Below are 27,976 nucleotides of genomic sequence, written 5' to 3' on the forward strand. Positions count from 1 at the left end.
GAATTGTTAGTTTACATCCAAGTTTCTTATCTCTGTAGATAAGAATACTACACTCATAGTAATACAACAATATAGCTAAATTATTCATGATCATCTACATGTCACAGTTTATTGACTTGGTTAAGGTAGTACTCTACTTGTCATAATGGCTGACTTCCTTTAAAAACATGGATGAAAAAATCGATACATGTATCAGCAATATTTGACTTTTCCTTTTCCATTTAAATAACTAGCTGAGTAGCTCAGTAGGTAAGAATAACGACTGCTGAACTGTAGGTTGTGGGTTGGAGTCCAGCAGGGGTTTTAAATTTTTTTCAGATTACCTTCTACTAAAACTGTAGTTTTTGACAAAATAAAGTAAATTTGAAAAATTTCAACTTCAAAATATTGTTGTACATATCCTCCACTTTTCATCTACATCAAATTTCTCTGGTGTAGCATACATGTACCTCCTTAAAGACCTAAACCTAATTGTAAATTTGTCTTTTTTCTTGGTCTAGTCTCTACTCGAATAGTAGTTGATTTCCAACCATTCCTATCCTGGTTCCCCTATTTTCCCTTTTACCATAACCTACATAATGAACTTTGAATATTGTTGAGGTACAGTAATTTTTGCAACCGGTAGGGGACTATGTATTGCCATGCAATACTCTCAGAATGCTTGTTTTTATTTATAATGCACCTGTGACAGTAGACCTAGTTGTCAACAATGTAACATAGCATAATTTGTTTAATCCAAAAACAAATAACAATTGGTTTATTTTTTAAGATGTTTAAATGAATAACCTTTACCAAATAGTGTTTATTTCTGACTTGAGTCTTACTTCTGACTTGAGTCCTATATTTCTGACTTAAGTCCTTCATTTTTTATTATTTGAGTCCTTTATTTCTGACTTGAGGCCTTCATTTCTGACTTGAGGCCTATATTTCTGACTTGAGGCCTTCATTTTTTATTATTTGAGTCCTTTATTTCTTACTCAAGTCCTTTATTTCTGACTCGAGTCCTTTATTTCTGACTTGAGGCCTTCATTTTTTACTTGAGTCCTTTATTATTTGAGTCCTTTATTTCTGACTCAAGTCCTTTATTCATGACTCAAGTCCTTTATTTCTGACTTGAGGCCTTTATTATTTCAGTCCTTTATTTCTTACTCAAGTCCTTTATTACATACTTGAGTCCTTCATTTTTAATTCGAAACCTTAATTTCTGACTCCAGTCCTTTATTTATTACTGATTTGAACCCTTTATTCCAACTTGAGTCTTTTATTACTAAAGAAAATCCTATATTTCTACCACTGGAGGACATAACTTCCTCTGGAGTAACAAACGCATCACTGATACTGAAGTATCTCCCTTAAATTTCACTGTCCTGATAAAACTGGAACCCTGATTTGTCATGATGCAAATTTATTCTTACAAATTGTAAAATGGTATTTATCAGATAGGTACACAATATCCAATTATCTTGAGAATTTTTAAATTAATAGTATTAAACTGCCATAAGGAACTTCTATGACAAAGTGTAAAAATGTGCATGAACACATTTAAATGAACAAATTCGGAATTCAAAATGAAATCCTGAGAATTTCCAATACAATAATTCATACTATTTGTAAATGTAAATATTTTGACTGCTGTCGTTGATATGATCACTGAACACATACAGATCCTCATTAAAAATATTTTAAATGTCTCAAATTCTTTTAAAACCTGTTATCATTTCACTGCTTAATAATCCTAACATAAAACAAAAAGTTAATCAAATCATGCACAACTCTCTTTCATGTACATTGTAAAATACAATCTAACAGCAGACGAGTTATACTCGCAGATGTTTTTAAATACTCCAACAGCTGAGGCAGGCACTTGGTGATTACTCGTCATCTTCATTGTCATCTTCTTGGTCGTTTGCGGCTGTCATCCCTTAAAGACATTTTCCTTTTGCCAGGCAAACTGTAAAATAATCATTAACCAATAACTGGATTCTACTGTCTGCTGGTCCCCCCCCCCCCCCCCCCCCCCCCCCCCCCCAGTCTTAATAAATTCATTCTTGATAAAAAGTCACTGTCTTCCTGCAGACATGTGTTCATTTTTTAAATTAAAAAAATCAAATTTTGATCACAGGATTTATAAAGATATGATACATTCACCTTAAAGAGGCATGGGCATGATTTTGGTTTTAAAAAATTGACTTAAAAATTTAATTGATATGGTAGAATTTGATGAATATAAAATATAACAAACCTGACCCCCAAAAAACCTGACACAAATATCCATTCGAGAGATCTAAACTTTTCATTATCAAAACAAGGCACAAGCCCTGAATATGTTTAAACGTTACGTAACTCAACTATCAACATGGCGCCAAAGTTGACAACTTCTGTGAAATTTTTTTTTACAATAAATAATTTTCAGTTCTTTCTTCTTTGTGTAGGCACCCTAAATTGACTTATCATTAACCGATGTTGACATATTGAACGCTTTTGGCATTGGTGTTCTCACCTCTGCACACGGTTTCGTAGTTAATGAGAAGCATATGTTTACAGTCCTATGAATTGTATTCACATTTGTCTCTGACAAACATAGTGTTTACAAACATGATTTTGGAAACTGGATTTTATGTAAATACAAAGCATATCCTACAGGTAAAAATATTTTCATATAAAAAGATCCATATTTCTCAAACAAAAATTTGTCAATTTCAATTGATCAAAAAATTGTGTCCCTGTCCTCTCAAGGGAAAATTGTGAAGTTTGTATCAAAATATTACCCACTAACTGCTGAGTGATGCATGTATATTTGGACAGTGTTATTGACTTAATGAATACCTTTGGACAGTGTTAATGACTTATGAATACCTTAGAACAGTGTTATTGACTTATGAATACCTTTGTAACAGTGTCTTGACCTCTGAAGGGCAGTAATCATCGGGATTGGGGGCCGGATTGTTGGTCAGGTGGGCCGCAATGAAGTCTGGTTTAACACAAATGACCCCCAACTTTACCAGGAGCCCAATGTCATCCTCTGACATCTCGACCTTGTTCAGTTCCATAAACGCGTGGCTAGCAGACACCGATTTAGAAAACGGAGGTTTGACGTTGTTAACAGTGGCTCCCCCTGCCTCTAGAAGTCTGCGAAAGTTGTCTTCTTTCTTCCGATCCGTACACAGCAAAACTTTCCAGTCGCTGAATGCTCCCACACAGGACTGTAATGTGGAAAAGTTTTGTACTCACTTCAAATTATTCCTTTATGCAAAGCAAACCATTTAACTGTGAGACTTAAGCGCGAGACCTTACCTGTGAAGCAGAGTTGATTTTTAGCCTCCAACTGTGAGCGGCCTCACACAGTTTCCTGACGGCGGGGTTCATCTTCTCCAGCAGACTAGCTGTTCCCTCCCCACCCCACTCGTAGAAATCTTCCTGTCAACACAAACAAGAGACAATTAAAGGGACTGGTTCACGATTTTTGATAAAACTATATTTCATTTTTGATGGTAAACACTGAAAATATAACTCATTTCATATTGACAGTCAAAATTTTGACCTTCTGAATGCATGAATTAAAGCAATATTTTAGCCTTAAATCTGTGTTATGTAAACAAAGACTCGAGTCTTTTTATGTATACAAACAAACAAGTGAAATATTGATTTTGTAATATAAAGCATCTTTATTTTGCATAGTCACAAATTTTAACTTTTAGATGACACATTTAACCCATAACTGCTACGAAATGTGAAAGATATGATAAACTTAGATCAATATCCATTTCTTTTGACAATTTCATAAACAATAACATACCGCAATCTTTGTTTACAAAACAAATAATAAACTCTCTATAATGAGCTTCTTTGATAATCTATAACCTTAATTTTTATGTGAACTCTTTTAAACACATTAGACAGTAGACTTTGATCATTAAAAGTGAAAAAGAAAATTTTGGGGGAAATCGTGAATCAGTCCCTTTAAAACCTGTAGCACACAATAGAAGGGGGAAATCGTGAATCAGTCCCTTTAAAACCTGTAGCACACAATAGAAATCGAGCACAACATCTAAAGCTTGTAACATTCAAGTGTCTGGGTGCTGCAGTATGTTAAATAAAACAGATACAGCACTAAAATTCACTTAGCAGGAGGACACATACGGTTCCTCGTTATTAAAGATTAATTTATATGTCTAACATAAAGTAGTAGATTATACATACCATTACTACCTAATCAATTAACATCAAAGAAATTAGCTTGTTTATAAAAAATATTGATGACAGTTGGTATTTCTGTATTTCTCACCTGTACAAACTTGCCCTCTTGTCGACAAGCCTCGAAATAAGACTTGTGCAAGACCCATTTCCCAGAAGCTACACAGGCCAGGAACTTTTCATTTCGAGCTGGGACACCTGATATATTTAAATAGATATTGATTTAATTAAATGATTAGACAAGCTTGTGAAAACTTTCTGAGATAAAGCCACAGTTTTATATCTTTCGGTTTACAAATCCACGTACCCAATTTTTCAAAATAAAAATAACAGATTTTTTCACCTGTCATTTATTTTTCCAGAAAATCTCTGCCCTAGCATCAGGGTTTAAACATTTATAATGCATTTGGGTTCGATACATGCATTTAAAACATCTCCTTGATTCAAATGTTTCAGTGACTAAAAACAGGAACATAGCGGTTATCACATCTTTTTTTAATATCCCTAAACTTTTTTCTGAGGGCAAAGAGGGGCAAGCTATAGAGGATGCTCTATTTCCCTAATCTTCTGGAGGGCGTGATTTTAAATGAAATCAGAGCTTCGACGTCTCAAGAAGACGGTCTGAAAGCAACACGTTTCCTTTGAAAGGAGTTTTATTTTTATTTCGTCACCACTCAATGGACATCTTGGTAGAAAAAATTCGTAAACCTAGAAATAAAATAACTTCGGCTTAAAGAAAGACTGTAATGTTTGATGAAGAATCGAAGATCTTTTTATATCCCCATAATAACTAGTACTTATTGTAACGGGGACCGTTACAGATGTTCCCCAAACATTCCCCCATTTAGAAAGTGGTGTCATTTGTTGCAGTACAACTGGTTTTGACCATATCAATCTGTGGAGTGTCTGAATATATAACTGTTTTATAACGTTCAGTCCATTTCATGCTAAAACAAATCAGTTATAGACATATGAAAATTCTGTGCACATGCTGGTGAGTAATTTGACCATGTTGATACATTACAAGTCTAAATATATGATTACAAGAGAAGTTTCACAAGAGTTCGATGAAAAACAAGAAATTAACAGTAACTCAAAACTATGAGGACCAAAATAAATGCACGTGCATACATGTGCGCGCGAGTATGAAACAGCATTTTTGTTGATGCTATTCAATAGACATTTGAATGATATACTTACTGTATGAATTTGATATCGATTGCTTCATTTATAAGAGTTATGGTGATTTAAAAAATCGTCCAATCAGAATTTAGCGCACATGCACACGCGATTTTGATAATGGAATGTTTGTTGACACAATGCAAAAGGCATTCATATCATAGATCTACAGGGTAAATTTGAAAATTGTCCAATCAGAATTAAGCACACCTGCATGCTATTTTGACTAAAGATTTGAGTTAAGAACATCAACCTAAGTTTCAAAAGATCTTGACAAAAAATTCCTTATCTAATTCTATAACCAAAAATTCTACGTTTTCAATCATGATTACTCATAAAATCTAAATCTGCAATAATGTGTCACATCATATCATCACAATGCTTTTATATGTACAAACCATTCATACAAAAATACATTAATATTTTGCAAACTGAAATGAGTTTTACTCACCAATAACCAAATGAGTACAGGAGGGGTCAAAGTTCTGACCGTCCAACATCCTGCCCCCGAGATTCTCTACCAAAACTCCATAATCATCTCTTTCCTTAAAAAAACAAAGGAAAACAATTCAGCAACACAATTTGCTACATTTGTCTCTATGAATAAGTCATTTACAAAGAAAGAACAGAGCATGTTCTGTAGAAGAAAACTATGCAATAGACTGGCTCCAATATTCAGAATTCAGATAAATGGTGGATCTAAATTATCTTTCCAGTACAGATGCCATTTTCCCACAATTCCCACCTCCTGTGACATCCCTGACAGTATGAAGATGGGCGGGGCTGATTTACGGTCCTCCTTCACATCGTGTACTATAGTAACCGGCTGGGGAGAAGGAACAGATGGCTCAGACTGTCTGTGGAAAGCTAAAAAATAAAGTCAGGAAATCCAACTCTAAGTAGATAAGCACCTCTGATGAGATTAGTTAAACATCACCACTATAACATTTATCTAAGCACACCTGTTAATTAATACCTGTAAATGTTAATTACTTACCAACAGGAGGTGCTGGGGGTGAAGACAACCTTCTGTCTGGTTCATTCTACAAAATGAAGTTCCCAAACTCGTTAGTTAATTGTAAACACATGATAAAGACCTTTGAACACTAAGTAGGTAAAATACTCTGGTTCATTAAGTCAGTAAAATACTCTGGTTTATAACAATTGATGGGTATTTTACTTGTGTGCACATTTATATTGACTGCATCCTTAATATCATAAACAGTAAAACCAACCCAAAATATACAGTAAAACAAGTTCTGGGGAGTAACAATTTGGATTCGTTGTATCCAATAAGTTTATAATCTGTTATAAAACTACAGGGAATGAAAATCTCTTCGCTGTAAGCATGAATTAATTTTAAGTGTGTTCGCTGTAACTGTGTTTTACATCTTCAGCACTATCTGTACTTAATTTCAGCATCAATTAGGACTATCGAGTTCTACGATAAGGATTGAAGTGTTGATCTGAGTATAGTGCAAACAATCAAACTGGACATTGAAGGACCTCCCAGTATTTTTGCATTGAAATTGATCTAATTCTATGACACAAATCACTTGTTACCTCTGGCAGTTGTGGCACAGGGTGCTCCTCCTCAACATCAGAGAACTGAGCATCCATCATCTCCTGTACGTTGTGGACGTCCTGGGTGGGGCTACATGCCCGCTGCAGTTTGTGGGCGAGTTTCTCCTGCTCCAGTCGCCCGGTCGGGTCATCCCACATCACATGGACTGTCTGAGAAGACTCCGGAAGGGAGCTCTCCTTTGCTGGGGCCTCTGACTTCTGGGCGTCTTTTTGGTCATCAGTCATACTCCAGCGACCTGCCCTTGACCCTGAGCGACTCTGTGCCCCACTATCATTACTAGACCCATCCCCAGACATGTTCATCTGACCACTACCTACAACCACAGAATTCTCAGACATTCATTACTAGACCCATCCCCAGACATGTTCATCTGACCACTACCTACAACCACAGAATTCTCAGACATTCATTGAATCATTCATCAGACGAATATGATATCTGTTCGATGAATAGCAAAACTACTGAATGATAACTATTGAATGGATTTGGTATCTATATGATGAATGTGATATTATTAGATGAATGTGATATCTATAGGATGAATGTGATATCTATAGAATAAATGTGATATTTATTGGATGAATGTGATATTTATTAGATGAATGTGATACATGTATTTATTATACCTCAGTATGACAATTCTATGCAACACATAATCTGATTGGTCTAGACAGTTACGTGCCAGGGATGACAAAACTTCATATCTCCCTCTCAAACATCATATCTCCGCATCATATTTACCTCTTGGGCAACCTCGTTCATTTTCCATATATTTTACGGCAAGGTAGACATAGTTTATTGTGATGTCACAATGAGTCTGAGTCATTGTACTTTCATAGTTCATAAGGCACAAAATATGCGGGTCCCTGATACACAGTTAAATTGCCTGGTTTTGGTTGATACAAAGACAATCAAGTAAATCAGCATTCAAGGAGAATGGAACTACAAAAAACTTGTTATCATATCACTGCATTTCATTGTTTGTACCTTCTACCGTAATACGTTAACGGCACGGTGTTACCGTTAGGACGATCTCAGCTACAGGCAATGTATAGATGAGCGGACTCCAATTTCAAATGCACATTTATAGTCTTGCTTTGTTTCGGTATAATAATTTATTGCATGAATGTTCGAGAGATATGAAGATTTATTCACCCAAGAAAAATCATATTCCCCAATATGATTTTTCTTGGATGAATAAATCTTCATATATCCCTATCATGCAATAAATGTATAATATAGGATGAATGTGATATTTATTGGATGAATATGATACATGTATATTGGATAAATGTGATATCTATAGGATGAATATGATATTTATTGGATGAATGTGATATCTATTAGATGAATGTGATATTTATTAGATCCGATATTAATTGTAAAATGGTGATATCTGTTAAATGAATGTGATATCGAAAACTTTAAGGACAGAATGTCTTACTTCAAGTTGATCGGTTACTTACAGTTAAATTTCCTACTTTTTCTTCTTCCCTGTGTTTTCTTTATTCTGGTGAAAACATGAAAGGAAACGTATCAGTATGAGAATTCATTCTAAAAATTAAGGAGGCATACTACATCGTCATAATGGCTGACTTCCTTTTAAAAAAATTAATGAAAATATAAATATCAGCAATATTTGTCTATTCATTTCAAATATCATTGCCTAGTTGAGTCTATATAAGCTCAGTAGGTTAGCATATCGAATGCTGAACTGTAGATAGCATGTTCGAGTTCTGCAGAAGTTTTAAATTCTTTTAAGATAGCTTTCTACTGAAACTGCATTTTTTGACTAAATGAAGTAAGTTTGAAAGTTTTCAATTTCAAAATATTGTTGTACATATCCTTCACTTTTCATCCATATCAAATTTCTCTGGTGCAGCATTCCTCCATAATATGAATTTGGTTCCAGCAATGAGAATGATTTTTATTTGATAAGAATTTTGTGCTAACTACAGTGTATACTTCAGATTGTTCCAAAAACAGGAGTCACCTGCATGTGTCTTCCTTTAAAACTATGATTCTACCCAGACAGATTTATAAACTGACGTAAAAACGAATGGATAGACGAACAGATAAACTGACATTAAGACAAATAGACAGACAGAGAGTGTACATGTTAACTCTCCTGATTTCTCCCTAAGACTTCGTATTTAAAGAGTCTGTTTCACAACTACCACTCTATGCCTTAAATATCAGAGTTCATGAAAATTCAACTAAATATAAAAAAGAAAAAAGCAAAAAAAGCTTCAAACAGGCGCAATTCTTGCAATACGAGAAAAAATTGATAAAATCTCTCGTTTATGAAATTTCTTGTGTTATTTGATTAACTCTATTGGTGTCTTCCTTTGTTGAAAACTGTACAAGTCCTGACAGTGTGACACAAGCCATGACAGTGTTATACAAGTCCTGACAGTGTGACACAAGTCCTGATAGTGTGACACAAGTCCTGATAGTGTGACACAAGTCCTGACAGTATGACAAGTCCTGACAGTGTGACACAAGTCCTGACAGTGTGACACAAGTCCTGACAGTGTGACACAAGTCCTGATAGTGTGAAACAAGTCCTGACAGTATGACAAGTCCTGACAGTGTTATACAAGTCCTGACCGTGTGACACAAGTCCTGATAGTGTGACACAAGTCCTGATAGTGTGAAACAAGTCCTGACAATGTTACTTTGAACAGGTTTTGTTGCCTTACTTTGTTACTGCCATGTCCTCTTTTAATTGTTTGGCCAGTTCTTCTCTGTAGTCAAGGGTACCTGCCATCTCTATTGGCTCCTACAGACAGAATATCATGTCAGACTCTACACTTATTCAAACTATTGAAATTCCGATTTTAAAATCATTCCTTCAATTTTGAATATATAAAATTAACATAGCTGAGTACAGTGAAAACTGCCTACAATCAACCTAATCTGACACCTGTCCAATACATTTCACGGGGCATTATGACCCTCATTCTCATTCTCAATTTCATATTTTCGATGTATTTTACACTATTTATTTCGACACACTGTGTAATGCGACAAAAAATTTGTCTTCAACTGCATGTCAGATTAGACAGGTTTCCCTGTATATAAATTAATATAGATCGTGTCAGATTAGACAGGTTTCACTGTATATAAATTAATATAGATCGTGTCAGATTAGACAGGTTTCACTGTATATAAATTAATATAGATCGTGTCAGATTAGACAGGTTTCACTGTATATAAATTAATATAGATCGTGTCAGATTAGACAGGTTTCACTGTATATAAATTAATATAGATCGTGATGAAACTCCAATCATCAGGGTTTGTTTTCCTGGTATGTCTCCCAAGAAAGATGAGGAAACATTGTTGATTTACTAGAGGATGACACTGACCTCCAGCGATGACAAACAAGCCTGAAATCCTACCTCTGTGACAGCATCTGTGCCTGCACCAATAGCTTCACTGTCGGGTGACATTCGTTGTTGTTTATCACTGGGTTCTGGCGTTGTGGCCCCGCTCCTTTTGTTCAGTTTGGAGTCTGTGACAGTGGGTAATGATGTTGGACTGGTCGGTTTCGGCAGGTCGTCAGTCTCGATACCCTCCGACTGTTTACTGGAGCTGGCCCGGGTTGACCTTCTTGTCCCTCTCTGGGGCGTGCTTCGAGTGGCTATTGATTTCACTGGAGAACTCCGACCTGGAGTTGCTTTCCTTACCACCGACTAAAACCATACAGTACAACTTATACATTTCATTACAGACACTTGTTCCTGAATACAAACTAAAACCATACAGCATAATTTACAATACTGCATTAGAGACACTTGCTACAATCAAATTTTTCTACCTCCTATTGAAGAGTTCCCATTTTTGTCAAAATTTGGGCATGTTTGAATGTTTCTATACGGTAGAGTATTTATTGATACTTATCTACCAGCATGATGCATTTACAGCAATTTTTAAATCAGTAAAGAGTTCAAATGATCTCTACACAGGGAAGTTCTGAAAACAAATACCCAGTAAACACTAATAATATCATCAGCTTGATTCATTCAGTTTGTATAGTTGCTATTTTTACATTTTGCATATGTATTCACATTTTGTACATGACTATTTGAAAACAGAGAAGATTGATTTGTTTGTACAGAAGACTTTCTACAACAATTCTCATACTCAATATCTTTTTACTTACCAGCGTCATATTGGGATTGTAGCTATGTGGAAACAGAGATTCGTCTACTCTCACATTTTGTTCTTTACACTACAATCAAACATTACAATCTAAATACATGTTACACAGAATGTTTATATCCGTGTTTTACAAACTCCTTGAGGTACATCATAATCACATAACAGTGTATTATTTCTTTATATATCATAGTGTTCACAAATACTTCTAAATACTATAGATCACAGTTATTTTGCGAGATCTCATTTTCACGAAGATGCTATATTGTATTTATTCATGAGACATAACTTTCGCTAATCATTATCAAATTGTTGAAGTCTTCTACATTCAAAAAGTTTATATATGAGAACTATATTTTCATAAATGACCAGTGCTGCAAAATTACACCCTAAATAATGTTCACACAAATAAAATACAAATATAATCGTGCAAGCAGGCCTGTCACAGCTGGTTCATACTGGTAACAAACAGGATCGTACCAAGCGAAGCCAGAGCGGGGACACGATGATCTTCTTCTGTTCTCTAGCTATTCGGAATTCTTTGGTCGTGTCATTCGTTTTCCCCTACAATGATCCAAATTTACATGTTTCAGAGAAATAGGCCTGCATAAAAGTTAAACAACAATTCACACTGTTTAAGAGAATGATTACATGTAAACACTGATTTTCTGATCTATCATACTCGTTTTGAAAATACTTAAGTAGGTGTTCTCTAATATATTATATAATCACAAGATTACAAATGACATGAGAAGAATAAATAATTACCTGAAATATACCTCCTACCGACAGTGTATAATTACCTGAAATATACCTCCTACCGACATTGTGTAATTACATGGAATATACCTCATACAGACAGTGTATAATTACCGAATTATACCTTCTACCAACAGTGTATAATTACATGGAATATACCTCCTATCGACAGTGTATAATTACCTGAAATATACCTCCTACCGACAGTGTATAATTACCTGAAATATACCTCCTACCGACATTGTGTAATTACATGGAATATACCTCCTATCGACAGTGCATAATTACCTGAAATATACCTCATACAGTGTATAATTACCGAATTATACCTTCTACCGACAGTGTATAATTACCTGGAATATGAAGTGTGTGCAGGATGTGTCATACTGCCATTTATAATCCCCTCCCAGTTCTGCCACTAGGTCATTCAGCTCTGCCTGCTGCCCACTTAATTTCTTACTCACATAGATTATCACTCCTTTCAATGGGCGCACCAAATTCTACAATAAAAGTGTCATTTTCAATCAATAGTTCTCTTTTGAAATATTTATACACCAAAGCTCAGTTACAGTGAACACACTTATAATGAAATCATGGTTACAGTGATGTGATTTTCATTCTCTGTAGTTTTATAACATGAACTTATTGGATATAATGAATTACATTTGTAATGAATCAAAATTGTTCGTCCCCGCCACTTCGCTGTAAGCCTATTTTACTTTACTCGTACTTTTAAGATAAAATTTTGAATAAACTCTGACTGCTGATACACGGCATGATGGACATGGTCAGTATCAGGGGTTGCTTACTCCTCCTAGACACCTGATCCCACCTCTGGTGTGTCCAGGGGTCCGTGTTTGCCCAACTATCTATTTGTATTGTTTATAGGAGTTATGAGATTGATCACTGTTCGTTATCTTCACCTTTCATTTACATCTCTCCATTCATCACACAATTCCTCCGAGATAAGGAACCAGCGACAAAACAGTGATGATCAGACTTACGTCATTAGCCCTGTCACAGACCCCGTCCACTTCGTCCGCGGTCGCCATGGTTTTGTACTCTGTGGTGAATTTGGCAGCTGCATGAATGGCCTCCTCAAACAATTCATCAAATGGCTAGAGGAATGAGATACAAATGAAATAAATGTGTTGACTACTGTTTATAGATTTAATGGATTATCCAAATATTTTTCCAATGCTAATGTACTTCGGAAGGAATGCTACACACAGCTACTAATACTCTGAGGAATATCTATGCAAAAAAATCTTTCTTTCAAGATGTAAATTACCACAACACATAGATTTCCAAGTGACGTCTATATCTATCCAAAGTTTTGTCACACTTATTTTGTGAATAATAAAAAAAAAAGGTTACATCGTCATAATGGTTGACTTCCATTTCAAACCCAAATAGCAAATTAAGGTATTCAAGGTATAGCGAAAGGGGATTGAACAATTTTGAGTGATTAAATGAAGATAAATGTTTATTGTTAAAAGACAATGATGAAAGTGAAGTAGATCAAATTCTCATGACTTGTAAATTATTAGAAGCCAATCTTTCTTCATTTGAGACTCTTTGGAAGATGATCCACATTGGTTAAAAAAAAACAACCAAAAACCAAATTTTCTAAAAATATTTCAAAATATACATGGGTTTTTTTTATAACTGTTTATGTAACTTTTTATTATAAAGAGATTTAAAGTAATATATAATTTCTTTTAAAAATATTTTAATAAAACATGTTCTTCCCATAGACTTCAATGTAAAATTCTAGGTGAAATAAATCAAGCAGAAATCAAAACTACGTAAATTCCTTTAGTGCATTATTTTTGTTTAATGAATTCTTCAAAATTATACCATGACTACAAAAACCTCACCATCCATTAACTAGATATGAAATATGATCGTTATACATTGAATAGCTTAAGTATCAGTCAAGATTATTATTCTTTTAAATTCTGTTACCTCAGATTTTAAACAACTCAGTCTGTCTATCTGTAATCTCACCAGTTTTGAATTTTTTTTAACAAAATTGCAATATTTCACTAAATAAATATATATTGAACATATCTTCCAATTTTCTCCCCGTCCAGTGTTGATGATCATTACGTACCAGACTGGACTTCCTGCGGCCAACTTTTCTTTGTTTTCCTTTCTGACCCTCGGGCGTTTCCAGGTTCTTCAGTACATCCTACAATAAATCCCCGAAACTTGTGTGTACCACAACACATACTTTTTATCCTGTAGATTAATTCAACTGTATCATAGCGTTAATAAAATTGACGATATACTGCAACAAGCTTATATATTTATAAATCTTGAACATATCCCTTTAATTTAAAAACAAACAAACACATTCCCTTTCAGATTCAGATAAGGGCTATATCCATGTTAACTTACGGAAAAATCAAATCGGGGGTGGAAGGACTTTTCCAGATCTAACGACCCAGTAGACTCATTCAAGCTTTCTCGTCGTGACGTGTTTCGTGGATTTATCTCCCTTTCATCTGTCTTCAACTCCTGAATAATATAGGTCAGTTCAAAATTCACAATATTTTTCTATTGTTAATCTTTTTTTTCTCTTCAGTTTGCGAAGTCTCTCATATGACCTATGACCTTCATTAATTATGCAGATTACCCCATACATATTTATATACCCTTGTAATACAAACAACTTGAACATTAATCCTAAAATGCAGTACCGATAGACCAAAAGTTTATATTAACAAAACACAAAGTCTACTGTACATGATTAAATTTTTTGTCTCGGCTTCAGAAAAACAATTGCTCTGCAAAGGACAAAATTCCAGAACTACATGCTTTTAATGGTATATACAAGCTCAACGAAAATTTTATCTATCTAACAAATAAGGACAAATTTACTTGGTTGATGATTAATGAAGACAAACCAGTAATTGTCAAATAGAGAGAATATTTAGTGCAAACTTTCAGAAAAAGAAGTGATGCTTTAAAACTGCAAAAATCATTATAGTTTATTATTCATATGTTGGTATAATACTGATACTGTCCATTTACTTGTGTATATACATGATTAGCAATTCATATATGTATGTACTTGTTTCCCCAACATGCTGCATCCACATGCAGTTTGCAGTCTATGTAACCTGTAGTTAATGTTGTAAACTTTCTTTCTTTTTTGAAATTCCTTCTTTACAAACTGTCTTACTGTTATGCCCTCTGGGCCCAAAATTGGAATAAACTTATCTTATCTTATCTATACCTAGTATGTGGGTACTACCAAAGCCTAAGCCCTTAGAGTTTCTACCTTGACTCTCTGATTGGTTAATTAATAAGTTTTCTACCTTGACTCTCTGATTGGTTTAAGTTTCTACCTTGACTCTCTGATTGGTTAATTAATAAGTTTTCTACCTTGACTCTCTGATTAGTCAAATTGGGGGTCTTCACCCCAGCCATGTTCTCTTTCTGACTCTCTGGTATATCTGTTTTTTCTGGAGATTCTTTTCTTTCTCCACCCCTCAGTGATCCCTGCCTGCTGTTTTCACCTGTATCCATCCCTAACATTAACAGATCATCCTGATTTGTCTCCATGCCAGACTCCCACGTTTCTGGTTTTTCCTTAGATCCACCACCTTTTGAATTTTCCTCCTCTTTCTTCATTTCTTTGTCATTATTGTCAGGTTTATCACTTGAATTTAACAGCAGGTGCCCCTTGTCATCAGGGGCACCTGTCCATTTGTCACACTCCATCTCCTCTGGACTCTCTACTTTTTCACAGTCTACCTTTTGGTTTTTGTGGCTAGATTGGTTTATCTGGCTGCTGTCAGATTGTTTGATTTGAGCGTTTGTAATGATGGGTATTTGAACACTTGTGGTGAGATTCTGAGAATCTGTAAGTTCATTTTCTATCAAGAAATTGTTCTCTGCTTCTCTTTTTCCAGATTTGGCACATTTAAATATCCACCTTCAAATAAAACACAAGACATGAATTTTACATATGAACTGCTATGTTGCTGTAGAGAATCAAAAAAAAAACTTGTCTAGCTTGCTTACCTCCTAGAGATGGCTGGAATGTTCCATTTTTTGGCTGCCTGGTATTTAGAACCTTCTGCTTCCTTGACAACCAGGTGAGTACTGGCTTTCAAATCCTTACTGGCCTTGCGTACAAAATATTCTTGGCATCTGTATAAATACAAGTGAACCGTATGAGCGAGATCTTCTCAAGCTTTCACAGCAAAAAAAATCATTCATGGGTTAACATTGAACAGCTGAATCTTAAATATGCAATCTTATAAGGAAAATCAGAACTTTAAGAATGACTAGACATGATACTTACTCAGCACCGAGAAGCTCAGCGATATGCATCAGACAATCCCTCTCTGTCCCAGCAAAGCCACTGAAATCACAGAAATTATCCCCAGGTTATTTCAAGTCCTACACGAGGACAAGTGAAGGGGCCTTAGGAACTTACATGTTAATTGTTGTCATGAACTCATACAATAAGAAAGAGCGGAACAACCGATACTGGAGATTTGTTACAACTGTTTTTCTGTACCTTGCAGATGCTGCAGTTCTGTGACTTCAGATTGTTGTTTATTTTACCTGACAGACAACACACATTCTGTGAGGGAGAGGGGTGTTGTTCATTTTACCTGACAGAGAACACATGTTTTGTGAGGGAGAGGGATGTTGTTTATTTTACCTGACAGACAACACACGTTCTGTGAGGGAGAGGGGCATTGTTTATTTTACCTGACAGACAACACATGTTCTGTGAGGGAAACGGGCATACATCTTACCTGACAGACAGCACGGGTTCTGTGAGGGAGAGGGGCATTGTTCATTTTATCTGACAGACAGCATGCGTTCTGTGAGGGAAACGGGCATTTATCTTACCTGACAGAGAGCACGCAACCTGTGAGGGGGGCAGCGTCCATCTTGATGTCCATGGGAGAAAATAACACATTACTGGACACATCTAATAGTCTGTCCTGCTCCAAACATATTTGCTGGAATATCATACATGTGCATTCTATCATAAAGTGTCAACTTTCCCATATTTTAGTTGTCATTGTGATATGTATATTGTATTGTATGCTTTGTTCTTCTCTGTTTTCTCTGCTTTGTATTTATGTTGAGGAGAGCATATTCCTAGCCCTAGGACTGTTTGCAATCCTCATTAAAAAATCAAATTAAATAATACAACTGTTTGCAATCCTCATTAAACAAATAAAGCATTAAATCAAATGAAAGTGTGAACAGTTATTTCATCATTGTTTAAACAAGCTTTCTATTTTATCTTGAAAGCCTCGTTTTAACTGATTATGACATACACGTAACTTTCACTGTTAGAGTATAAAACACAACAGGCTCCCGTATTTTATACTCTGTCAGTTCATTAGCTTACCACCCAGGCATTGGTGACAATCTCTTGAACTGTTCGGTCTACAGGAAATCCATTGATGGGCACCACCCCGTAGTCAGGTATCACACGGCTGGTTGCCTTGGATACTGTCCCTGTCAGAAGGAAACAACAGATAAAATACCTTCATCTCATGACACATACACCTGACATACCCAGACAACCACATCGTGTCAAAAGTTCCATTCGTTCCGACATTCCTTACCTCCCTTTTCCACAATGTAGTCTATAAGCTCTCCCTCATGTTCCTCTTCAAACCCAAAGAACATGAAAACCTTTTTGTTAAATATAGGACCCTCCTCTTCTACAAAGAAGCAATGTAATTTTTTTGCAATTACCGAGAAGACACTTACATGTATAATTTCTACAGTGCTCCCTTGACATATTCCATTTATTGCCTGAAAATCATACAGAACAGATTTTTCCCCATGTAAATACTCTGTTATAATGCCAACCCCACTGTTTTTCATGCACAAATTGTACAGAATTTACCCTCCATAATAACGCCAATTACCCAACACCCATTGGTTATCACTCCTGTACATTGAGAGCAGTGCAGTAAAGTGCGACAATCTGGACGAGGTATTCAGGTGGTCAGGTTAATAACAAAAATTGGCTGAATTAAACTTCTTAATTATGGAAGTCTTGAACAGAATATATTGAGGGAGCAATGTACATTTGTATAACATTTGAAAAACCATAACTCATATCATCAATCCATCAGAAACTTGTTAAAACCTTCAGGAGTTGCTTGAGGTTCCTGTGTCGCGCCCTTCTCTGTAGGGACTGCTGCCGTGTCTATCACAGTTCTCTCCCCTGATGGAGCGGGACCTGTCATATATACAAACATAGCTTTTAAGCTTGATATTCAACGCACATGTTGTGGAATTCTTGGACAATCATTTGATCTTTTAAATCTTAATAACCTTGAACATACTACGGCTGCATCACGAAATTAAGGATATTTCTCCTTTTAAACGACACTTGATACAAACACAAAATGAATGCATGGGTCGATATATATTTTTTGGCTTAGTTTGGTTGTAATGAGTACCAATATAAAATTCTTTAAAAAAAAAAAGGACAAGTAAATTTTCCGAGATGTTTAAATGATGAAATGTATTACCCCTTCCTATACAACTTTATACAAATTTCCCTCACTTTTTTGGACTTCATTGAGAAATCATGGGAATAAATGACATTGCATACAGTAAATTGTATTCACTTTACTTAGGGAAACATAAATTTAGTTTCATTTTCATCATTTTTGAAATACGTTTGTTTGTAGCCAGTGTCATTAAATACTAAGTTACCCTGATCAGCTTGAAGAAGATATTGGCTCATAATGTCAGAGAATTCATCATCATCTCCGTCCGGTGCCCCTGGCTTTTCAACCGGCCTCTCTTCCTGAGGCTCCTTATTCTTCACCTCCGACAGTTTTCTCTTCCTATTAACAAAATTCACCCCACATTTAATAATAAAACACCAGAGAATCTTTGAGGAGGAATTTCTCAAGTCATAAAACGACTAATTTATCTAAATGCGTCGTAAAAATTTTACCCCTGGGGAGACTGTGGATCCATGGTCGGGAATTCAGAAAGTCTGTAGGGGTCCTCGCTGACCGTAAAGCCTTGTCTGAAACACTCAGCCATCCAGACCGGGGTCAAAACATGCGGCCTAGAGATTCAATAGATAAAATCAATTTACTGGAAGGAATCAAACTATCACCCTATTGAACAATTGAGATGGCCTAGGTCTGAGGAAAATTATATGACATTGCTTTCTTATTGAATGTATTGAAGCTGTACATATACTTTGTAAATATGACAATGCCCTACATTTACATTCAATCATCTCACTGACCTGTAAGTGGCTCTTCTCAGCATCTCGAGATCTTTCTCAATCCTCTCGCCTACTATCACGTGAGTGACATTCTCACTGAGGGTGTTCAACCTACAATGGACATGTAAACTGTATACAGTCTACTCTGGATATATTGACATTAGGGGATCAACCTGAATTGTTCATTATATCGAAAGTTCAATATACAGTAACCGATATTGAACCATGAGAATAATGGGGATTTACTTTAACTTCAATATAACAGATAGTTCAATATAAGTGACTTCAATATAACAGATAGTTCAATATAAGTGACTTCAATATAACAGATAGTTCAATATAAGTGACTTCAATATAACAGATAGGTCAATATAAGTGACTTTAATACAACAGATAGTTCAATATAAGCGAATCATTAACAGTAAACTGAGATACTGAATTATTAAAAGTAAACTAAAAAATACCGAATCATTAACAGTAAACTAAGACACTTCATTATCAACCATAAACTAGTACATCAAATTATTAACAAATAATGGATTAAAATGCCAAATTATCAGCTTTAACTGCCAAATTATCAATCATAAGCTAAGATAAAGAGTAATATTCATAGCCTAAAATACAATATCAAATTATTAGCTGTAAATTTAAAAATAAAGAATATTAATCAGTCTAAAGTGAAATTCCAAATTATTCACTGTAAATTTAAGAGCAAACTCCGTACCTTGTGGCTCCCCCCGCATTTATGACTTTTCTCAATTTCTCCAAAGCAACTCCTCTGAAACCACTCAAATATATCTGTAAGTTATAAAATAAGAAAACATCATAAAATTTACATCATTAACATCCGCAATGTCTTTAGATGCTATCCTGAATTTTCTTTCCTTCCTTTTTTTCAACTTTAAGAATTATCTGAATACTGAAATTCCCCATCTCATGATATTGCCCTTCTTATGACACCACTCCTTCCTATGATACCATCCCTACATATGACACCATCCCTTCCTATGATACCATCCCTACATATGACACCATCCCTACATATGATACCATCCCTTCCTATGATACCATCCCTACATATGATACCATCCCTTCCTATGATACCATCCCTACATATGATACCATCCCTTCCTATGATACCATCCCTACATATGATACCATCCCTTCATATGATTTTACTCTTACTTATGATATTGCCCGACCTATGATATTGCCCCTACCTCCATGTATGATATTGCCCCTACCTATGACATCACCCCTCCCTATGATATCATCCTACCTATAATATTGCCCCTACCTTACAGCCATCTAGGAAGAGATCTGATGAAGATTTGGAGAGATCAATGGATTCCAAGGTCGTCTCAAACTCATCTGTTGACTTCCTGTTCTGAGTGGTGCTCGATGTTTCATTTAGATGTGTCCTCTGGATCATTGATACGTTTGATATACAGCTGATGTCAGCCAATGTGGAATTTCGATCAACTGTGAAAATGTCAATATCATGTCACAAATTTCACACACTGTAAATGAACCTTAGTAAGCACAATCTATTTCAAATACAGAAGCATTTTCTCTTTTTCTCTTTTACATGTATATGACTTCCCTTTCTCTATTCATGATCATAAACTTCACAAAATTTGTAGAAAGTTGTTTTTAAAGTATTATGGACCATCATACCTCTACATCCATTTTCCTTCTCTGGGGTCGATGTTTTGACCTCGGATTTATCATCCATATCATCAGTCAAACTAAACTGTCGCTCTTCTAAGCAGTACCCCTTCTCGATGGAGTCATACAACCAATCAGATTTCACTATGTGAATCTTCCATTTCTTCGCAAACTCGTATTTAGCGCCTACAGAGTACAGCGGAATGTTCATCAGTAAAATTGTTTTCACATCATCAAAGACAATCTTAACACACAAGACCAAAATTAACATAGAAAACAATATACTGATATGTGAGTCAGTAATTAAAATAAAACCCAGTGTCAGAGACCTGATTTCACACACACTATAACAAATTGGATAGCCATTTTTCTAGGTAGACCCTTCCATTTATATTTGTTCTTATGTGGGATTGATTACCTGCCCATGTTTTAACCATAGAACAAATCTGTGATTAAAGCCAGCTTAGCATTATAGATGAAGTGGGGATATTTGTAATGGTGGACATTGCAGGAGCTTTGAGAGGTTCAGAGCTGTGAGAGACAGTGAGAGGTTCAGAGCTGTGAGAGGCAGTGAGAGGTTCAGAGTTTTGAGAAGTTCAGAGCAAAAGCAGTAAGAGGTTCAGAGCTGTGAGATGTTAAAAGCATTGAGAGGTTCAGAGCAAAAGCAGTGAGATGTTCAGAGCAGTGAGAGGTTCAGAGCTCTGAGAGGTTCAGAGCTTTGAGAAGTTCTGAGCTGTGAGAGGTTCTGAGCAGTGAGAAGTTCAGAGCTGTGAGAGGTTCAGAGCAGTGAGAAGTTCAGAGCTGTGGGAGGTTCTGAGCAGTGAGAAGTTCTGAGCTGTGAGAGGTTCTGAGCAGTGAGAAGTTCAGAGCTGTGAGAGGTTCTGAGCTCTGAGAGGTTCAGAGCTTTGAGAAGTTCTGAGCTGTGAGAGGTTCTGAGCAGTGAGAAGTTCAGAGCTGTGAGAGGTTCTGAGCAGTGAGAAGTTCAGAGCTGTGAGAGGTTCTGAGCTCTGAGAGGTTCAGAGCTTTGAGAAGTTCTGAGCTGTGAGAGGTTCTGAGCAGTGAGAAGTTCAGAGCTGTGAGAGGTTCAGAGCAGTGAGAAGTTCAGAGCTGTGAGAAGTTCAGAGCTGTGAGAGGTTCAGAGTTTTGAGAAGTTCTGAGCTGTGAGAAGTTCAGAGCTGTGAGAGGTTCAGAGCAGTGAGAAGTTCTGAGCAGTGAGAAGTTCAGAGCTGTGGGAGGTTCAGAGCAGTGAGAGGTTCAGAGCAGTGAGAGGTTCAGAGCAGTGAGAAGTTCAGAGCTGTGGGAGGTTCAGAGCTTTGAGAAGTTAGCAGTGAGAAGTTCTGAGCAGTGAGAAGTTCAGAGCAGTGAGAAGTTCAGAGCTGTGGGAGGTTCAGAGCTGTGAGAAGTTCAGAGCTGTGATTGAAAACATGGTATATGTAGAGATAAGACACCAACCTTTGGGCTTGTTGATGATCAGATGCGTGCACTCGTTGACCTTCATTTCTCCTGTATATTTACCTCCTACAAAAGTAAACCAATTACATCTAATACTGTAAAAGTAAACCAATTACATCTAATACTGTAAAAGTAAACAAATTACATCTAATACTGTAAAAGTAAACAAATTACTGTACCTTCAATATAAAGAGTAAGTGAAGGTGACCCTAATCAATGAGGAGTTTCTGGTTAGCTGCTTAGTTACTCATACATACACACACACAGTACACCCCTAACACAAGGAATTATTTACATCAGGTCCTCAATCATTCCTCACCTTCAGCTTCCACGGCTTTTTTGACCTGATTCCTTTCCTCCGAGTCCAGACCAGACACTGTGATGACCAGTCCCTTAAAAATTGGACAGGAGTACTCCAGAAACTGACTACTACTGCCGTGGATGTGCCTACGACGAAAACCAAAGTGTGAAAACAGAAACGTGGTGTAAATAACCAAAATCTGTACGACGAAAACCAAAGTGTGAAAACAAAAACGTGGTGTAAATAACCAAAATCTGTACGACGAAAACCAAAGTGTGAAAACAAAAACGTGGTGTAAATAACCAAAATCTGTACGACGAGAACCAAAGTGTGAAAACAGAAACGTGGTGTAAATAACCAAAATCTGTACGACGAAAACCAAAGTGTGAAAACAGAAACGCTGTGTCTATAACCAAAATCTGGCCATTTAAGACAATTTACTAAATTATGAATTTATCATGAAATTCAGCCACTTCATTTAAATGGAGATAAGACAACTGTCTTTTAATTCTAAGTTCAGCCACTTTATTTACATGAAGATGAGACAACTGTCTTTTAATTCTAAGTTCAGCCACTTTATTTACATGGAGATGAGACAATTGTCCTTTAATTCTAAGTTCCACTTACCTGCTCTGAGAGGCTTCCCATACTCTGTCCACCCAACAAGGGAGGTAAATATGTTTGCCAGTGGTAGCTGCCACCTTAAAGACACATGAAAGAGGTCCGTATCAGATAATTTAATTAGATATTGCACAACTGCATAGAACAGATATAAATAATATCTTTCATTTTGACCAGACAGAAAGAACTATCGTCAAACCTTGTTATCTTGAAATCAATGGAACCAAGTTTTTTTTTTTTTTTTAGATATCCAATGGTTTGATGAGATATTGAGGTTGAAATGGAAAAAGAAAATGTTATTGGGACATTCAATTCACTTAAACATATCCATGGTATTCGAGATATTGATGTTTGAGATACTGAAGTTTAGCTGCATTATACACTGTAACTCACTTTATTATATAGCTAATAATTAGTCTATTACAAAATCTGCGAAAAATCTAGAGAATGCTAGCGTTCAATATCCTGAGAATTTATTGAATGCTAACTTTGCATTGCGTAAATTGTATGCGCCCGAAACATTCCAAGTATGAGTGGTCAATATTGACATTACCGTAACGACGTAAACAAGCCAAAATGACAGACGACGGTCCTCCGAATCTGACAGAGCCGGTATTTTGATATTTACTTAAGCAAAATGTTTTACTGTACATAATTATTATGTCCCCATTCACAAAATCAGTTTGCTTCATGCATTAATGACGGGTTAAATATTGAACAGTTAAAAAATGCATGCTGATATTGCACACCTTCACCTTAGATGCCAATAATGACGAATTCTCGTCTATTTTGGAGTATTTTGAGTGAAAAGGGATATAATTTAACAACTAAATACTTTAGCTATATAATAAAAGGGTTATTGAACTTATATAGGAGAATATTGGCACTCGTTGGCTGTCAAAATGCACTCGCAAGCTCGTGCATTTGTACAGCCAACTCGTGCCAATATTCACCAATATAAGTTCAATAACCCTATAGTACTCAATTTAACTAGCTTGACTTGCATGAACATTTTTGACAAACTTCCTTCTTGTCATCATTGGAGGTGACAACAGAATTATATCCCCCTGCTGACCGAATCTGTACATTACCTGGTATTTTTTGCTGCCGACCTCCCCCGCAATGAGGTGTGTGACGTTATTCGTTAGATCCCGGCTAACAGTGCCTCCCATGGCCTCTACCTTGTCATGTATTTCGTTCTGTAAGACAAAAAAAAAAAAAAAAACCTCAAGAATGTCAAATACCACAAAAACAAATCCTGAACCCTTAAAAACAAACAGGTCAGTTACTATGGATATTGTAATTTGTGTAACGATTCACAAGATTCCATTTCTGTGAAATTGGCAGCACCATAGTATACATGAAAAGAAATTTTCAAAAGTAACTGATATCGTACAAATGAAGAAAAACAAGATAAAATATTGCAGGAATTACATTCTTTTTAACAGTTCCACAATCATGCAAAATGACTCACAAAATTCAACGTGAACTTCATCAATAGATGCACAGGTCAGAAATTTCATTATCTTATCCTAAGAAATCACTTACCCTTCTCTGTTTAACGAGATTGGTGCAGCAAATAACAACATCCTTCATGGCCAGGTTGTAGACAGGAACGTTCCTCTTGGGAATATCCTAGAAACAGTATTGTACAGAAGTCATGGTAACGAAAATCTATTTACAAGAGTAACAAAATCATAAAGCCAAAACTGAACAAAGCGATGTAATACATGTACTAACAAGAAATAAGACTTACAAGTTTGTACTCAAGTGAAGACAAAATGCAGAGTGGTCCAAATATTCTGTAAAGATATCTGTACGTGAAACTCATAGAAAGAAATGTCAAGTCTCTACAATATACAAAACATTAACATATCTCGAATATCTCATTAAACATATACAAAAGATTTTTACCTGCACCCCAAATTTTTGATGTGGTTGAAAGATTTGCCGCCAAATGGATCGTAGAGATAAACACAATTTTTCTCTTTTCGGTCAATCTTTAAGCAGTCGGAGTCCCTGATCCAACAGACACTGAATCCTTCCTCGATCAGGCTCTACACGAAAAAACTTTATATCACATTTTAAGTTCAGGATTTCCAATCGCAGATCTCTTTACATTGATAAACAGTAACAAAATTTATAATGTGGACAAGTGAAATTCAAAATGTGGATTTTCTTTACATTAATTAGTTACACTCAGAAATACTGTTTATCTTGTGAGTTTGTTTAAATCAAGAAATACTGTTTATCTTGTGAGTTTGTTTACACTCAGAAATACTGTTTAACTTGTAAGTTTGTTTACACTCAGAAATACTGTTTATCTTGTGAGTTTGTTTACACTCAGAAATACTCTGTTTACCTTGTGAGTTTGTTTACACTCAGAAATACTCTGTTTACCTTGTGAGCTTGTTTACACCCAGAAATACTCTGTTTACCTTGTGAGCTTGTTTACACTCAGAAATACTGTTTATCTTGTGAGTTTGTTTACACTCAGAAATACTCTGTTTACCTTGTGAGTTTGTTTACACTCAGAAATACTGTTTACCTTGTGAGCTTGTTTACACTCAGAAATACTCTGTTTACCTTGTGAGCTTGTTTCATGGTCTCAGATGCCTTCTCTTGTCCATCTTCCTCATCTGAGATAATACAGCGAACCCGGAATTCGTCTTCTCCCATCGTTCCTACCGAGTCACAATCATTTCATCTGAAATCACTATCTAAAGACTGATAATTTCTTCATACAAACCTTTGGCTGCAAATCAAAACAATGCTATTCAATACAGAATTCCACAATTTGCACGTTAGTGGATTTAAAACGGTACACTTTCTGAAAACAGTGACAGCTGTATCTCAATTTAGATATCATGAACATTATAATTTAACTGTGAGACTCCAACACAATAAAAAATTTCCTCACCACTGTAATTTTCTCCCCGAATTTCGCATATGAAGCACAATCAAGTTTAACAACCCTGTTAGATCCACCTGTTTCACCAACTGGGAATACACAAAGGAAAGTCACTCTAATTAGTTGACATTGTCAGTGTTTGTCGTTTTAACAGGAATATTAATCGTTAAGGTTTGCATGCTGGGGCCTGTTTATAATTTTTGTAGACTATTTTGACATAATTGTGTACCTCTCCTAAAGATCTAGTATTGGTAAGAGAATTTGTTTTGGATATCACAACAAATACATATAAATTTGTAAATGCATCAAAAGAAAATATTACAGTGCATTTCTACTAGAGATCACTACTAAGCAGTGCTTAATGAGAAGACAGTTATTCTCGAGTAGAGTTCTACGGTACACAGTTTTCATGTACACCAATAAGGACAACTAGAACATTAGCAACTGACAGTGTTTTTCTCCCCAGTACTTTGGGACTGAGGTCTGGGGTCCTAACAGTTGGCAAAATTAGAGACAAATCAATTAAATTGGGAAAATTCATTTATATGAAAATTTGTGATATTGAATTCATCAATCATACATATAGAATGAAGTGTAAGGTATAATTAATGTATAACAACCATGCTTCATATCTAATAAATACCAGCACTGTGACATTGTTCACCGTACTAAAACCACAATCAGGTTTTCATCACTGGAAGTAAAGTGTACATAATATGAACACAATATAAACATTGTGTTTAGATAAGTCATACAAGGAATTTTCGATTGGGAATTTTTTGGACAGATTTTGGGAAAATTTCAAGGAATATCTGATTGGGACTGGGGCCAAATATCTGCCCCAAATCAGGCCCAAGAAAAACATTATTTATATAAACAAATAAACAGACTTCTCAACCCATCAGAAAAGTGTGTCACATGTAAATTATACCCCAGTTTACATTTCACGATATATTGATCTTTTTATTGTAGCACCATTAGGCCGCCATACGGTATATTTCTATAAATATTGCAGTATCATAGTAATCTCGTTTTCAAATATATAGTTATGGCCTCACAATCAATCACTTGTTAAAACAAGCAGTTACATTGATATAGCTCTGTTTATCTATACAAGTGAAAACAACAATACAAAGGTATTTTCAAAACATTAATGATCGACTGAAATCAGACCAACAGATCTTAAAATGAATCGAAATCGTTAATTACCATGGTGTCATACAACCTCAACATCAAACAAAACCAAATTAACATGGGAAGATCACAAAAAAATACCTACCTGAAATATCGAACAATGTCACAGCTGAAATTTTTAACTGTATATCTTATTTAAAACATTTGCTTCATTGAATCTTATTCTATATTCTGGACAAAGGAATTAATTCTTCAAATTTGATTCATTCATGTTCTGATTTGAAATTTTGAATTCTGTTCATCTAAATCTTTCTCCCTCCCCCTCAAATTTGAAAATTCGGAACTTCCCATACAATAAATTACACGATAAATGTATTTTAAAAAACACCCTTGTTGTAGTCATAACTTTGTCTGAACACTTTTAACTTGTTTAGATATTTTGTGCTGAAATCATGTGCTTAAAACCTAGGCCATGGCTAATCCGGTAGACTTTAGTTGTTTACCGTTTGATACAGCTATCCCCTGTTTCGATTTGTTCAGGGGTCGATACACTAACTTTTGATTTAAATTACACAAGAGTAATGTGTGTCACCTGATTTTTGTCTCATCAGTTACCTTTTTACAATAAATTTGCAACAGCATGAAAAATCATGACGGTGGAATTCCCCGATACCCGCCATTATTTTTAAGTTGGGTATGATTTTTTATGATGTCGAACCCGATTGAAAAACATAATGAACCACAAATCTCTGTTAAGCTTGT

At 35.6% G+C, this 27,976-nt stretch overlaps 1 protein-coding gene across 10 annotated transcripts; it reads right to left on the minus strand.

Moving 5' to 3' along the window:
* Nucleotides 1-1,388: 1,388 nt before the first annotated feature.
* Nucleotides 1,389-27,928, minus strand: LOC130046838 (DNA topoisomerase 2-binding protein 1-like). 10 transcript variants are annotated; one of them, XM_056139929.1, is made up of 40 exons: nt 27,830-27,928; nt 26,090-26,169; nt 25,756-25,853; nt 25,084-25,226; nt 24,926-24,971; nt 24,718-24,804; nt 24,261-24,368; nt 23,176-23,249; nt 22,567-22,694; nt 22,248-22,313; nt 20,805-20,981; nt 20,425-20,609; nt 19,852-19,925; nt 19,149-19,238; nt 18,846-18,962; nt 18,599-18,732; nt 18,024-18,116; nt 17,491-17,589; nt 17,271-17,380; nt 16,760-16,872; nt 16,200-16,259; nt 15,917-16,045; nt 15,275-15,827; nt 14,285-14,404; nt 13,998-14,075; nt 12,886-12,999; nt 12,235-12,381; nt 11,603-11,686; nt 11,127-11,195; nt 10,363-10,656; nt 9,661-9,740; nt 8,425-8,468; nt 6,937-7,271; nt 6,371-6,416; nt 6,119-6,240; nt 5,825-5,918; nt 4,286-4,392; nt 3,295-3,417; nt 2,887-3,203; nt 1,389-1,951 (listed from the first exon to the last, which is right to left on the minus strand). In XM_056139929.1, the coding sequence occupies exons 3-40, from the start codon at nt 25,846-25,848 to the stop codon at nt 1,891-1,893; spliced, it is 4,914 nt and encodes a 1,637-aa protein (XP_055995904.1). In that variant the 5' UTR covers nt 25,849-25,853; nt 26,090-26,169; nt 27,830-27,928; the 3' UTR covers nt 1,389-1,890. The 10 variants fall into 10 exon arrangements, with proteins under 10 accessions (XP_055995904.1, XP_055995895.1, XP_055995896.1 ...); XM_056139920.1 differs by having other exon boundaries at nt 25,756-25,876; XM_056139921.1 differs by having other exon boundaries at nt 25,756-25,885; nt 27,830-27,912.
* Between the last annotated feature and the right edge of the window lie 48 nt (nt 27,929-27,976).

The sequence above is a fragment of the Ostrea edulis genome, chromosome 6 (assembly GCF_947568905.1).
Source record: "Ostrea edulis chromosome 6, xbOstEdul1.1, whole genome shotgun sequence".
Taxonomy (NCBI): Eukaryota; Metazoa; Mollusca; class Bivalvia; order Ostreida; family Ostreidae; genus Ostrea; species Ostrea edulis.